This window comes from Rattus norvegicus, chromosome 7 (genome assembly GCF_021556685.1).
Source record: "Rattus norvegicus strain SHRSP/BbbUtx chromosome 7, alternate assembly SHRSP_T2T, whole genome shotgun sequence".
NCBI lineage: Eukaryota > Metazoa > Chordata > Mammalia > Rodentia > Muridae > Rattus > Rattus norvegicus.
Genome location: NC_141540.1, coordinates 107,132,267 through 107,146,945, shown reverse-complemented (window position 1 = coordinate 107,146,945; position 14,679 = coordinate 107,132,267). Strand labels below are relative to the sequence as shown.

Genomic DNA, 14,679 nt, shown 5'->3' with positions numbered 1-14,679 from the left:
AATCATGTCTAAGAAAATGACTGTTAAATCTCTCCACTGCCTCCTTTCTCCAATGACCCATAAGACCCATGCTTGCTTTCACTGTGTGCACCTGCTAGGGCATGCCAATTCCTGATTAAGGTTCTGCCCACTCTAAAGTGGTTCAGAGAAAATACAGTGACTCTCCATTACTAACATAATAATTCTCTGAATTAAGTTACCAGTAATGCGCAAACTAATATCATTTATCAGCATCACTTTGACTTTAACTTTTAACACTTAACTAGTGCCTTTTGACACTAGTCAAAGTACTCATTAATATAGCAGTGCTCAGAACAAAACCCTTGGCCTCCTGTTCTGCCCTATGATAAAAGAAAAGGAGAGAGGGGGAAGGTTCAGTTGGAGTGGTGGTGCACACCTTTAATCCCAGCACTTGAGAAGCAGAGACAAGAGGATCTCTATGAGCTCCTGGCCAGCCTGACCTACATTACAAGTTCCAGAGTGGCTAGGATGACATAGAGAGGCCCTAAATCAAAAAACAAAAGCAAAATAAAAAAAGAAAAGATAAGCAATAACCACAAGTAGGTTAAGTAAAGGGAGGATGAGGTTAGTAATTTAAGTCATCCATGAGAGAAACTTGAGTGAGGTGAGGACAAGCTGAATACACTGACAGAGTCAGGAGTCCCTGGGAACTGCCCTAGACAGAGAACACAGCTTTCAAATGGACTGAAGAGGGGCATGCCCAGAGTCTTCCACAGACAGCAAGAAGATCCAGGTGCCTGGGCCAGACAGAAAGTAAGAGAAATGACAGGATAACAGAAACTGAAACAGGAAGGGGAGAATGATGGGTCATTCTGGGCAAGAGTAAGGAGTCTGAATTTCATTCACTTTCATTTTGCAAATTCAGTAGGATGCTTTACTGTTCTAACAATGGAAGACTGTTTCATGAGCATCTTTCATGCCTTTTGCTAATCATTGTAAACTACAGAAGCACAATACTCAGTAAATTCCCGTATAATTACTTAAGGGAAATCATGAGGTAAAACAGTACATACTCGGTTCGTATTTCTGGATCACTATGACAGGAGTGACACATGGCACTGAATCGAGATACAAAGAAGTCATAACGTCTATGATAGGACGGTGTATCTTCTTCAATATTTGCAAATTTGACAAACTAAAAAACAAAAATAACAATACAAACAAAATATGTCACCTTTTAGAAGTGAGTAAACACATTTACCCTCCTTATCTATTACGCCAACAAGCAACACCAAATAAGCAAATGGAACACATAAACCAACAAATATTGCATATGTACATATTGCATACGATCTTTTAGAAAACCAATGATACAGCCTTTTAAATAAATACCTTGCAACCTAGATGATTTTCTATGAGATATTAACACTTTTTTGCTATTTTTAAAATTTGCTATAGTAAACACATCACTTTTAAAATAGAATAAAAAGGTAGAAACAAAACAAACATGGACACTTAAAGACCTTCCTTAAATGTGAGGGGTTAGTTTCAGAGGATAAACCTTTATTCTTTTGTTAGTTATTGAAGGTTATAAATACAAAGACAACCTAAGAAACTGCCTATTGCATATATAAGAGCTAAATATAAAATGTAAGGAAACTCCAGAGGAGCTCGCCCAGTTCACAGATGTTCTAATTCTGCAAACTAGAAGTTCTTTTGTGCTAACTTCTTAAATGGGGTGGAAGACAACAGAGAAAGATACATATGCCTAGCCCTTTCCTCCACATACATATGCATGGGTATGAGAACTCATATACATATGCATATGCCTCCATTTATTCATATATCACTCAATAATAATAATAATAATAATAAAAAACTAACTGGGAAATAGATGTTTAAGAGATACAATGAAGCATTAGCATGTAATACTTTAGGTGCAGGCCTCCTCATTCTGAACACTATCAAAATCGAGGGCTAGATAAAACTTTTGCTACAGGACCTCCTCCTGGGACTGGAGGATATTGAACAGTACTCTCATTTCCTGGATTACACCAACACTTCAGTCTCCACTGCACAACAAACCAATACGCCTGAAGACACTCATCATACATGGGAGGGCAGGCAGGTTGAGGGCCAATGCTTTACAGTAATGACTAATCTTGTTGACAGTTCCTTCTGGATATCCTTCAACAATGCTTACAGAAAATTATTAAGAATAGGGATGAGGCCTGAAATAGTAGCAAGGATCAGCCAAGTAAAAACATAAAGCAATGTTTAAAGGAAAACATAAAGTATGTTCCTTGAAAATACTTGAAGCTCTGGAGTACTTTTATATCACAAACCATATAAACACAAGCTCTGGAGTAAGACCTAGGGCTGAATCTCTAGAGGTCCAATATTCTTTTCGTCTCTTGAAAATTATTTAAATGTGATTCCTCACACATAAAATAAAAATATTATTTTCAATTCTGAACTAAATAATGTAATATATTTGAAAAGCCTAGTATACAACATGTTGTTTCTCTAAAAGGATAAACAAAATACATTTGATTCAAAGTTGCACACTGTTGACATTTATAACTATTACATTATATTATATTTAACAAGCTATGTTTTAGTTGTTGTCTGTGTCTGTGTATGTGAGTGTATATACATGTGCCCATATATGTGCATGGAGGCCAGGGGAGCATATCTGAATGGTGTTCCAGCACTCTCTGCTTTATTCTCTGAAAGCAGGATCTTTCACTGAATCTGCAGCAAAGATGGTGGTCAACAAGCCAGGGAGATCCTCCTGTCACAACCCAATACAGGGATGGGATTACAGGTACGCATGAGAGCACAGCAGGCTTGTTATGTGGGCTCTGAGGATTTGAACTTCAGTCCTCGTGTTTGTGCACTGGCCCATCTCCCCAGGCCTACTCACAAAGATTTTTTATTATAAGACACATATCTCTTATTCAAATTCAAAATGTTTCAGATCTTATAACATTTGTACAGAATGCATGGGATATTTGTTTAGCTTTGCATGGAGCATTTAAATCTGACAATCTATTATAGAGCTCAAAGGGTGTAGTTTCTAGAGCAATTCTGATTTCAGATTAGAAATGACTAAAGTATATCTATACCACTTTATGTATATTTTAAACATTTGTAAATCAGTGTATATGTGGGTATAATGTAATATTTTCTATAGTTTTTTTCATTTTTGAAGCTATGTACAACAAAAAAGGAGTAAGAATAAGAATTCCTGGTACACTACCTCTTAAAAATTTAAACTATTTACTATGTTTTATTAATTCTTTAGAATCTTACATGTGCATTAGATGTATTTTAATCATAGCCATTATTCCCTCCTCTCAGATTCACTCCCTACACCCACTTCCAACTTCATGCCTTTTTTGTCTGGCACAATTTCTAACACAACAGAGAACCTAGATAAATTTTGTCTATTACTATCATACTGGCTCATTAATATAAAAAGATAAATGTGACAAAGTAGAATAAAATACACAAATACCATGAATACTGAACATAATTAACAAATCAACTTTTACCATATTTGATAAGGATATTTGATAAGCAACTCTACAAAATTAAAATTAGATTTTCAGCAAATAGATTTTAAAAGATGACTAAGATAATACCACATTTAATTTAATATATTCACTAAAGGTAGGTTATGAGGGTTGTAATCTTTTGCCTGAATGACTCACTGACGCAGTATAATAGCATTGCTGGCTACAAGTAAAGAAACTTCTGGAAATGCACATTTCCTCGCTCCACATTACCCCCAGCTAGTCAGCCTAAACTTCCTCATCTAATTGTAAAGAAAATGGGAGAGGCCTTTAGGATCTCCCATGCCTGAAAGTAAGACCCTAACATCATCTAACTGAATCTGGAAATAGCCACTATTTGTCTCCGAGATAAAATCATGACAGAGGTTTTGAATGAATTACAGAATTACACATTGGAGCTTTTATAGCTATCCACTATGATCATATTAATAATGCTATACCCTACTCTAGGAGCTTTACACACACACAGTGAGATCTCATTGGACTGGAACTACTGTTTTTATTTCATAGATGAGAAACTGAGACAAAAGTTTAACTTGTCTAAACTACAAAACTATAAGTACACATGCAACACAGACTCACACTGGGAGTTCACAACCTATATATTTTCCTATATCTGAAATTGTGAATGTGGTGTTCTGAATGAGAATGGCCCCCAAAGGCTCATATGTTTAAATGATTAGTAGAATCTAGGGTAGTAGAAATCTAGATCATTAAATCTAGGGTAGTAGAAAGATTAGGCAGGGTGGCTTTTTGTAGCAGGCACTGCCTTGTTGGTGGAGGTGTGTAACTTGGATTAGGCTTTGTAACTGGTTTCAAAAGCCCAGGCCAGAGCAGTCTCACGCTTTGTCTGTGGATCAGAATGTAAAGCTCTCTCAGAGCTACTGCTCCATGGCCATGCCTTTTGCTTCCCACCATGATGATTATAGACTAACACTCTTAAAATGTAAGCAAGCCCCCAGCTAAATGTTTTCCTCTATAAGATGCCTTATTCATGACATCTTTTACATCAGTAGAACACTAATTAAGACAATCCCTAAACACCAACAAATCATGGGATTCTGTTAGTTTTAGTAAACTATAGGTAGGTATTCAAAATATCCACATAAGGTGAATAACTTAAAGCTTACTCAGAAAGACTGAAAATATAAAACAAAGGCAGAAATGAAAGGTTAAAATGTCACTTTTATTTTTATTATTATAACATGCTATTTCCCATCTTTAATTTAAAAACTATGTTCAGAATAGAAGGAAGTGAATATAGTGAGAAGCAACAATTCAGAAGTGGCCTAAGAAAAGTCACATAAATTCTGATTTTATAGCCAAGTAGTAGAGAGAAAACTGTATATTTAACAAATAACAACAGAATATCTGAATGAATATGCATAATATAGACAAAATTGAATCCCTAAGTCACATGTAAGCATATGCAAAATACCTCAAAGTAGACAACAGACCAGAACTATAAAAGACTTAGAAGAAATCTTAGGGGTAAATCTTTGACCGTGGATTAGGCAATGTTTCTTATAAGAGATACTAAAAGCACATTAAAAAGTGATAAATAAAAAAAATGAATCAGCCATCATTGAAGCAACTCAACAATAAAATATAAAACAAAACATGGAACTAGAAAAAGTACTACAAGTTATATATCTGATAAAGTACTTGTATCAAGAATAGGTGAAGAATTTTAAAAGGCAATCTAATTTTAAAAATTAAGGACTTGAATAGGTGTTTATTCAAGAACAAACAGAAAACCTATTAACAAAAAAAATCTAAGAAAAACAAAGAACCAAAACCACAATGAAACACCACACTATGTTCTGATTTATCCATTCATCTAACCATGATGTCCATGGACATTAGGATATCGTCACATTTTTGGCTACAGTCAACACTGGTTTAAGTCTATGCATAGACCCAGGCATTCCACTGCGGTGATAAATGCTAAGTAGTGTATTGTTGAGTCGTATGGTAACTGTGTAACTGTTGATTACAAATCAGACGCAACTCAATAAAAGCTCTTGCTTTTAAAAGAAGCAATAAAGTAAAACAGTAATATGCAAGGTTAGCATTCTAACAAGCAAGTCAGAGAAAATCAAACTGACAGGATTAGACTCAATTAGACCCAGGTGTTCCATGACGATACATTAACAACAGATTCTATACAGACCAACACACTGGAGACGAAGTGTTTTAATCACTGTCATCTGCACTGTGTGTCCAAACACCCTGACTGGGAAATGGCCTTCCTTCAGACAGAATCATTCTAAGAAGAGATTAACTACAGATATGCTGATTAAACTTAGTAAGAAAACAACTGCTTTGCTTACAGAATTTGTTCCAAGAACTTGAAGCTTTGGTTCCCCTGATTCCAGGAGCTTTGCTACCATGTGAAGGAAGCTTTCTACAAATGGCTTGATGCTTTGAGAATGGCAGGCCATGAGAAGCTGGTCCAACGCCTCCATAGCGATTAGAACGTATCTAAGTTAAAAAAGAAAAATGTGAAACCATTTCCAGGGTTCTAGTGCTTTTAATTCTTCCAACTGCTTTGCACTGAAATAACTATGTTATAACTAGATGCACACACACAAAAAAAGGTAAAGTAAACTAAGAAAAGCCTAGTTTAGATATAAAGGTACTCGAGATGAAGTACACCAAAGCTAGACTGCTCTAGTCTACTTCCTCCAGGAAACCTCAGGGCTACAACGACACTACCTGTCTGTAATCTGTCTAGAACACCATGGACATTTTCCATGATTTTAACCATCTTTATTTGTATATGTTCTTAATAGTAGTACAACAGTTTCTGTCTATCTCCAACATGACCTCCTTATATCTGTAAATAAAAATATATTTACTTAATATAAATATATAATTATTGTGAATAAACTTATATTTAAAATATAATAGTGTCAGGAACAATAAGGCAATAAAGGGAATATTTGAACAAAATTCACTTTTTAAAACAACAGATTTTTAAAGATTTTACACAATAAAATTTAGATTCCATTTTAGTTGACATTCAATGATCAACTTTTAAACTGCTTATACAAACCCATGAAATGGGTCTTAAGAGGTGACAGAGCAGAGGCACAACAAACCAGTGTGTCACTTGCAAAACATGGTACTCTGAGAAATCAGGCTGACACACTGTCACAATACAGAGTACTTTCAGTGTAAACTGGGAAGTGATAGCTGTTCAGGCGGAGAATGGCTAGGCTGGGATTCCCTTATCAGCAGATGCTGGCACAAACAGGGTCAGCACTTGAGCATCGAGGTCTGACAGGACTCACTCTCACTCTGCAGTGTCAAAAACTATTTGGTAACAGAATATTAGTTTGTTTTCAATTTAGATATCTATTTTTAAACACAGTATCACATCTTTAAAGCTATTTTCCATTAGAAGTTAACAAAACTGATAGATGTTAAAGCTAGAGGCAATGGTTACAAGCTGAGTTCCCACATAAGAACCTGAGCCACAGGAAAGGGCAGCTGCAGTAGTTAAAGGGCTCTCATACTTTCCTTTGCATACTGCCCCAGGGTTTATCCTCTGTGTATTGATTTGTTTATGTTTGTTTGTTTGTTTGTTTGCCTATCTGGTACAAAAATTTATGAGATGACTTCACCTAGAAATATGTTTCTAAGATAAGAGCTCACTCACGATCAGTGTTCTTACCCAGAGCGGTGTCTGACAACATCCCTGCTCAGCCTCTCTGCCAGGTAGGCACCAATCCGATCGAGCTTCTCTGGTGCAGACACTGCATAAAATGTCAGTTTCTCCATATCAGCTTTAACAAGGCCATCCTGAAAATAATAATAACAAGTACATGATCTATATTTTTTAACTTATTTATTCATTTATTCAAAGTGTGCCTAATTTACATCTCTTCTCCGAAGACTGTAAATACACATTTGACTGTCTTTGGGTATAAACTCTGTGGTGCTAATATTAAAAATTCTACATGCTCAGAACTTTTTAAAAGCTAAAAAAAAAAAAAAATCCACTAAAGGATCATCACCAACAATGAATGTTTACAGAACTTTCTTTAATAATGAAGTAGCTAGCAGTATGTAGGCAATGAAATATGTTTTACTAAAAAGAATTTTTTCAAACAAAATTTGCTTCAATGTTTTAAATGTTATATGTAGTCTGTACTTTATAATATCTACACAGTGAACATACATATAGCTTTCTCCCCATCTCCAGAGCTGAGGACTGAACCCAAAGCTTGCCTTGTAAGAGGTCTCCCAAGGAACTAAATTCCATCCCCTACATACAGCTTTTCAAACAATTCAGAACTTGCTAGTATCATAAAGCTCTGTTGTAATTAATCAATTAAAACATATTGAGAACTGTGTTTATAACTAGTATCAACAACTCATCCCTGATGTGGACTATTACTCCTTTCTTCTTTCCCTAGCTTCTAAAGATAGTTGCTATGATTCTTTTTTGTTTGTTGTTCTTTGAGATAGGATCTACCTATACAGCTCTGGTTGTTTTGGTAGTCACTACCTGGACCAGGCTGGCCTTGAACTGAGACCCATGTACCTCTACCTCTAAGAAATGAGATTAAAGATGGATACCACCACAGTGGGGTGTCTCCATAACCAGCCTAATGATTCTTATCTTAATGCAAGTAAGTCAACCACCACCCGCAACTTCTTGGCTAGGTATGGTCCAAGTGACTATGCTGCTTACATCTATCAGATGGGGTGAGAAAGGAAACAGGCAGGTAAGTCAGATGACGAATTTTCTAAGTCTGTGCTCTCACCTTTATCTGCTACCTGACAGTCTGAATGCCTCTTTAGTGAAGTAACGCAAGCATATCTTGTACTTTATTTTGCTAAAACTTGCTACTCTGCAGCCAGACTGCAATTCCACTGCGCATGACTTCTTTCACTCAGCTTATATCCTAGTAGTAGAAGCACTTTCTTCTAGCTCTCAGCTTCCTCTAAATACCTGTCACATGCCTTCTCCACCATGCCCAACACAAGCTCTTCAGAGATAGCTGGGATGCTTGTACAGTATGTAATATCTTTTAGCTCATAGGGCTTACCTACACTGCTATGTTTTAGCATGCAGTTGTCTTATTCATTAAACAGATACTGAGTGCCAACCATATGCCAGGCACTGTGACAGCACAGACATCACAGAAGCTATACTCAGCAAAGACCTGTATTTGCTCAGTGAGAGCCCCTGAGAGCTGAGATAGGTTCTATTAATTGCTTCCATAAAATGACACATGATAATTATAGGAAACCATTTATCTGTCTCCCTCAGCTCTTTGAAGGCAGAGATTAGGGCACATGCCTTTCTGCATCTAAGCCCCCACTAAACCATTCTGAATGCATTACAAGATGCTTGTGCTTAATAAAACAGCAAATTGACAACTGAGTATTATCTGCCACATGCAGGTTAAGTTTGTGAAAATTGTTTTTAAAATCTATTTTATAGATGACTGTTACTTCAATAAGTATTTGAATCTTTGACAAAATATTAGTTTTGTAATCATTCCTCGGTTTACCTGTTGTTGGCGCCATTACAAGTGTTCAAAACTCAGCACTTAGTACTAAGTTAAAAAGAATGATTTAGATACCTTGGCCTGCTTCACATTTCTTCATACTCTGCCATCTACCTGGGCTTTAATAACTATGTACACCACACTTCTGTGGAACACGATTATGTGACTACGCAGTCTATTTGTGGCCAACAACTTAACTATCCACTATACCCTACAGATACAACAAGAGAACTTTAATTTGGATAGTCAAATTGATCAATTTGTCTTTACCTTGAATACAACTAAGTTTCCAAGAACTTTTCTCTCTGTCTTCTCACTTGCAAGGAAGACACTAATCTGTTTCTCAAGATGAGGGCATCTTTCAATGCTTAGCAGATCTTATTTCCTCTAAGAATGATTCCCAGAGAATATCAACACAACATGTCTCTTACATTAGAGACAATACTATTACCAACTGCATTTTTTTTACTAATTTACATACCATGATTTGGTATTTAGTATGCTTTATGTGAGTCAATGGGACACCTAACGAAAAGCAGATACTACGTCTTTCAGGGTTTTTATATAGCACAAATGATCCAGGATGATTGACAGCTAATAGTATTTAGGCTAACTTCCTATATATAGATGACCCATTAAATTTTTCTTCAAAAGAAGAACATATCAACCTTAAACTAATGTTAACATAACCAAAAGTCAGTTGGTTCCACTAAAAATTTTTCTAGAAATCAATTTGCATAACACTTTATGTCTCTTTATCAGAAAGCTAAGAGCCTTAGAAAAGCTGAGCAGTATCCAGCAAACCCAGTCTCCCTGAAAGCAGTCAGCCTAGCTATCCTACAGACTCCAATTGGTTTATTTTACTTTTTTGGGCAGAGTTTCATTATATAGGCCAGGCTGGCCCCAAACTCACATTCTTTCTGACTTAGCATCACAAATGTTGTGAATATAATTACACACCACCACCACACCTAGCATCTTAGTTAGGATTTCTATTTTTATTACAAAATGCCACAACCAAAAGCAACTTAGGGAAAAAAGGGTTTATTTATTTTATAGCTTGTGGTCCATCTACAAGGAAAGTCAGGGCAGAAACTCAAGGCAGCATCCTTGAGGCAGGACTGACCCAGAGGCCATGAAGGAATGTTGGTCAGTGGCTTGTTCCTCACGGCTTGCCCAGCTTGTTTTCTTACACAATTCAGGAGCACCAGCCTAGAGGTGGCAATGTCAACAACAACCGTAGATTTGTCTGGCCAATCTAGTGAGGACACTTTCTTAACTGAGGTTCCCTCTTTCCAATGACTCCAGTTGTGTCAAGGTAACATAAAGCTAGCAGCCAACACACCTGGCTAAGAACTACTTTTTTTAAAAGGCAAATAGTTTCTGTCTACAATAGTCTCTCATGATCTCAATTCTCTCTTTAAAAAAAAAAAAAAAAAAAAAAACAAAAGAATAGATGACCTATCCCTAATTGTTGTTAACTTGTGGTTTGGATCTAAGCTTAGATTTCATTTCCTTTGTCTTTTTCTCCTAATCCCAAACTGGCTATCATTCTTATCTACTCAAGCAGGGTATTAAAATTGCTGACATTCAGTCTATGATAGTGAGTGCAGAAACCACTCACTGCTCAGTTGCATCCTGAGCACACAGTATAAGGCACAGGATGAATGTCTGATGAGTGTGACTAACCTACTAAATGAAAACGGACACTGTGCATCTGTCATTTCAGATGTGTTCCTATCGTCTGAAAAACAGAAGCAAGTAATGGGCATGTAAAGATTAAAAGTTTAAAGTTGACTTGGTGAGATGTGGGGACAAAAGAGCAATGAAATGAGGGAATCCTTAGGGAGCTCAGCAGGGGGCAGAAGGGGGCAGAAAGAGGAGCAGTAGATGGAGGTCAAGTTACTTTGGGATCTTCAGGGAATATGTTGTCCACCAGACGTTTGTATCGAGGACGCAAAGCAGAGCAGCAGCAGCACACTCCTGTTTAAAGAAATAAAAGCAAAAGAGAATATAAAGATTAGTATTGTAAAATGATGCAGAAATTCATGTTTCTGAACACTCACTGTCCATTTAAAGAGAAGTTTAACAGGGGGTATATAGGGTCTATTAATTTTTACATCTTCAGTCACACACCGAATTTGGAGATTGTTGCGGATAATTTTATCATTCAGTATGACATAAAAATTAAGGATGCAGTTTTATGTAGAACTGAAAGTAAGTTCAGAAATAGTTAACCTGAGAGATCAATTTAGTAGATTCTTCTCTACTCAATTTACTTGAGGAGTCAGAAGACAAAATCAGCTGCAACAAACTAATACAGCGGTACACATGCACAGACGCTCACAAATCCTACTGCAGCATTTAACACCTCTAATTTAATGGCTCATCTGTCTTTCCTGTCTTTATTATGAACAGTCTTATCTTTCATCTCTAAGCTCTGCTGGTGTAATACTGGGTGAATTCAGTAAATGTCGGTAAAGAATGAACAAATGAATGTCAGGAGAGCTATGGTCTCAGGCTTTCTGTGCTCACCTCTGAACAAAGTGCTGAGCTATAGTCAGGAATGTGACTCATGTGTCTCTCATCATGCATCATGTTCTATTACATCCCTCATGAATGTGCAGAACATTTTTCTGCTCACACAGATCATATCTGCTCATTCATCAAATATGTATTGAATTCCTACTAAGTGACAGACATTGTCTCGAGCAATAAAGAATACTGAAGAAACAAAAAGGTAAGTTTAAACTGGTAGCAAGAAAAAAAGGCATGCAAATTCAAAAAGAAGGACTTTACTTTTTCTATCTTGAAAAACAGCACTTGCTAAGACTGCATGAACACACACCCTCACATCGAATGTGCTAGGTATTCATGGCAGCACCTACCTTATCTCCTGCCCACCTCCAACCTTCATCTATCTGCCTCATCTACTTCCCTGCAGCCAAAATAGTGGCCCTGCTATTCTAAGAAGCTAGGAACCTCTCCTGATTCCTCTGCCCAGAACACGGCCAACTACCTAACTCCTCATTTAATTCACTGGCTGCCCTGCCGGTCTCCTACTTTTGCTAAACGTGCTTCTCACTCAACATACTAAGTAACTTTCCTATTATGCTTACTAGTTATCATCAGCCACCTTCACCAAAAGCTCAGAGGAAGGCAGAAACCATTCTTTTGCTTACTCATAAATCCCAAGCAACTGGAACAAAACACAAGAGGCACTGGAATATTTCCTGAATGAGTGTGTGACTTTATCTCCACCAGGCCTCTGTTGCTGTACTCTTCACTTCTGCCTCCAAGTCCCAGCTTACCTTTTCTATGGCTTCCGACATGTTTTCCTATCTCCCTCTGTGGCTCTAAGACAGGAATGGTAATTGTAGCTCATTTTTAGAAATTTTTTTTTTGCACTGATGCTTTTAAGAGTTCACTGATACTTGATTAAATACATTAAAATGTTCTAGTATTTTATAGCGTTCTTCAAAACTATAGCCTTGGGGTTGGGGATTTAGCTCAGTGGTAGAGTGCTTGCCTAGGAAGCGCAAGGCCCTGGGTTCAGTCCCCAGCTCCGGGAAAAAAAAAAAAAGAATTAAAAAAAAAGAATTAAAAAAAAAAAAACAAAAAACTATAGCCTTTGTGTTACTAACCATTCTTCATACTTCACAAACAGCATATTCCAAAATAGCTTATTTTTTCAATGGATATATTCTAGACTATGAAAATATGTCAAAAATAAGATGAGCTTGAAACTGTAAATGAAACAAGCACTGAAGAATCTGCAACAAATAAAACAAATGTATTTGTCTTGCAGCCTTCCACAGAAACAAGACTAACAGATAGAAAAAGACATGAATGACCAACAAGACCTGGTCCTCCTGTGGATGGCTACATGGCCTGGGTAAGGCACTTCAGCTATTTGGAAAGGACTTGCCCTGCACACCAATAACTTAATAGGAATATTGGCCTTGAAACATTATAAAATGGTTGTTCCCCTGACTTATGAGCTGAGTTGGGAACTGTGTCACTATGCATTTACATGGATTTAGAAACCAAGACAAGATATGGAAAACACGTAAAACAGAAGAAAACTTGTCCTTGTATCAAGTAATACTAAGTATGAAGCAATTTTCTAGAGACTCAAATTCTTCATGGAGTATGTGCTATTTACCAATTTGCAAATAACTGTTCAGCACAGCACCCCTACTACTACCCCAAAAAAGAAAAAAGGGGAGACTAGGGTTGCAATAAAGTGAGACTTAAAGCGATGATGAGCAAGAGTGCATCCGAAGGGGATCTGTCCCTCATCCTTCCCAACCAGAAACCATGGTGTATCTAGCACTCAGCATTCCTAGCAAACAAGGCTTGATTATCATTGCTACTTCATAAAGCAAGAATCTTGGAGCTGAGGATGGAGACGCTAGAGAGCTGGCTCAGTAGTTAAGATCACTGACTACTCTTCCAAAAGTCCCATGTTCCATTCCCAGCACCCACATACATGACAGCTCAAAACCATTTGCAACTTCAGTCCCAGGGGATCTTCTTGTGATTTCCATAGGCACAAAACATGCACACAGGGCAGAGACACACATGAAGGCAAATACTTATATTTACTTAAAATAATGAAACAAAACCAAGAGGTGATTGTGCAGACCTTTAACTCCAGCACTCAGGAGGCAGAGGCAGACAGATCTCTGTGAGTTCGAGGCCGAGCTAGTCTACAAAGAGAGTTCCAGGACAGCCAGGACTGTTACCCTTTCTGATAGTACGCACTTGTATACCTTGTCTTGAAAAACCAAAAAGAAAAAAGTACAAATTTTAAGGTTAAAAAAGTCTATAGCAAAAGAAATCAGCAACTTGGGCAATAATAGAAGTCAGTGTCTAAAATTAAAATTCCAGGCTCTTCCCAACACTGAAGATATAAGAAGATATAAAAAGTGTATTTTTGAGGAAGTTATAAACTGTCATAAAAACCGCAAACAATTTAGCAACACTTCTTGGGCATGGTATCTGATACTATTTAATGTTACCCACTATTCAAAAGGTTTTCCCAATAAGAAAAAAATTCCATATAATTCAAATACTAGAGTTAAAGTTTCAGATTAACATCAACGATATTCAAATCCTTAAACACCAAAATAAGGCAATCCTTTGAGTAGTAGGGAGAGGGGATGCAGACAGCTAAACTACTGCTTCACAGATGCACAAATCTGGGGGTGAGGTAGAAAAGCTGGAGTGCTGGCTCACACAGCTAAATGGCAAAGCTCTGATTTCTAATAAATATTAAAATTGAATGTGTACCATGCCACTGCCCCACAGTCACTGAGGTGCTGAGAAGATGATGAAGCCAACAACCAGTGAGAAGACTGTGGTGCACACTCGGCTAGCACCGATGGAAGACCCAATGCAGTGTCCTGGAAAGGATGGGCAGTGGAGCTGTACATGGGGCCTAGTCTCCTCCACACTGCAGTACTGCCTGTGAGAAGATCTCAGCAAGCTAACTTCACTTACGAGGGTACTTTCTGGTTGAAGAACTTGAAAAACAAAGTTGAATTTGCACTGCACACGACAGTTTTGGTCCTCACTTAAAATAAGCCATGACCTAACTATGACCACAGATG

General features: G+C 37.3%; 1 protein-coding gene across 1 annotated transcript in view; it reads right to left on the bottom strand.

Annotated features, from left to right (window-relative positions):
* Positions 1–14,679, bottom strand: part of Efr3a (EFR3 homolog A) — an 80,690-nt gene that overhangs the window by 40,299 nt on the left and 25,712 nt on the right. The window contains exons 2-5 of the mRNA NM_001130564.1: positions 10,971–11,047; positions 7,219–7,346; positions 5,873–6,023; positions 1,035–1,156 (exon numbers count right to left, since the gene is read on the bottom strand). Of these exons, the coding sequence (NP_001124036.1) occupies positions 1,035–1,156; positions 5,873–6,023; positions 7,219–7,346; positions 10,971–11,047 (478 nt within the window). The remainder of the gene's footprint in view (positions 1–1,034; positions 1,157–5,872; positions 6,024–7,218; positions 7,347–10,970; positions 11,048–14,679) is intronic.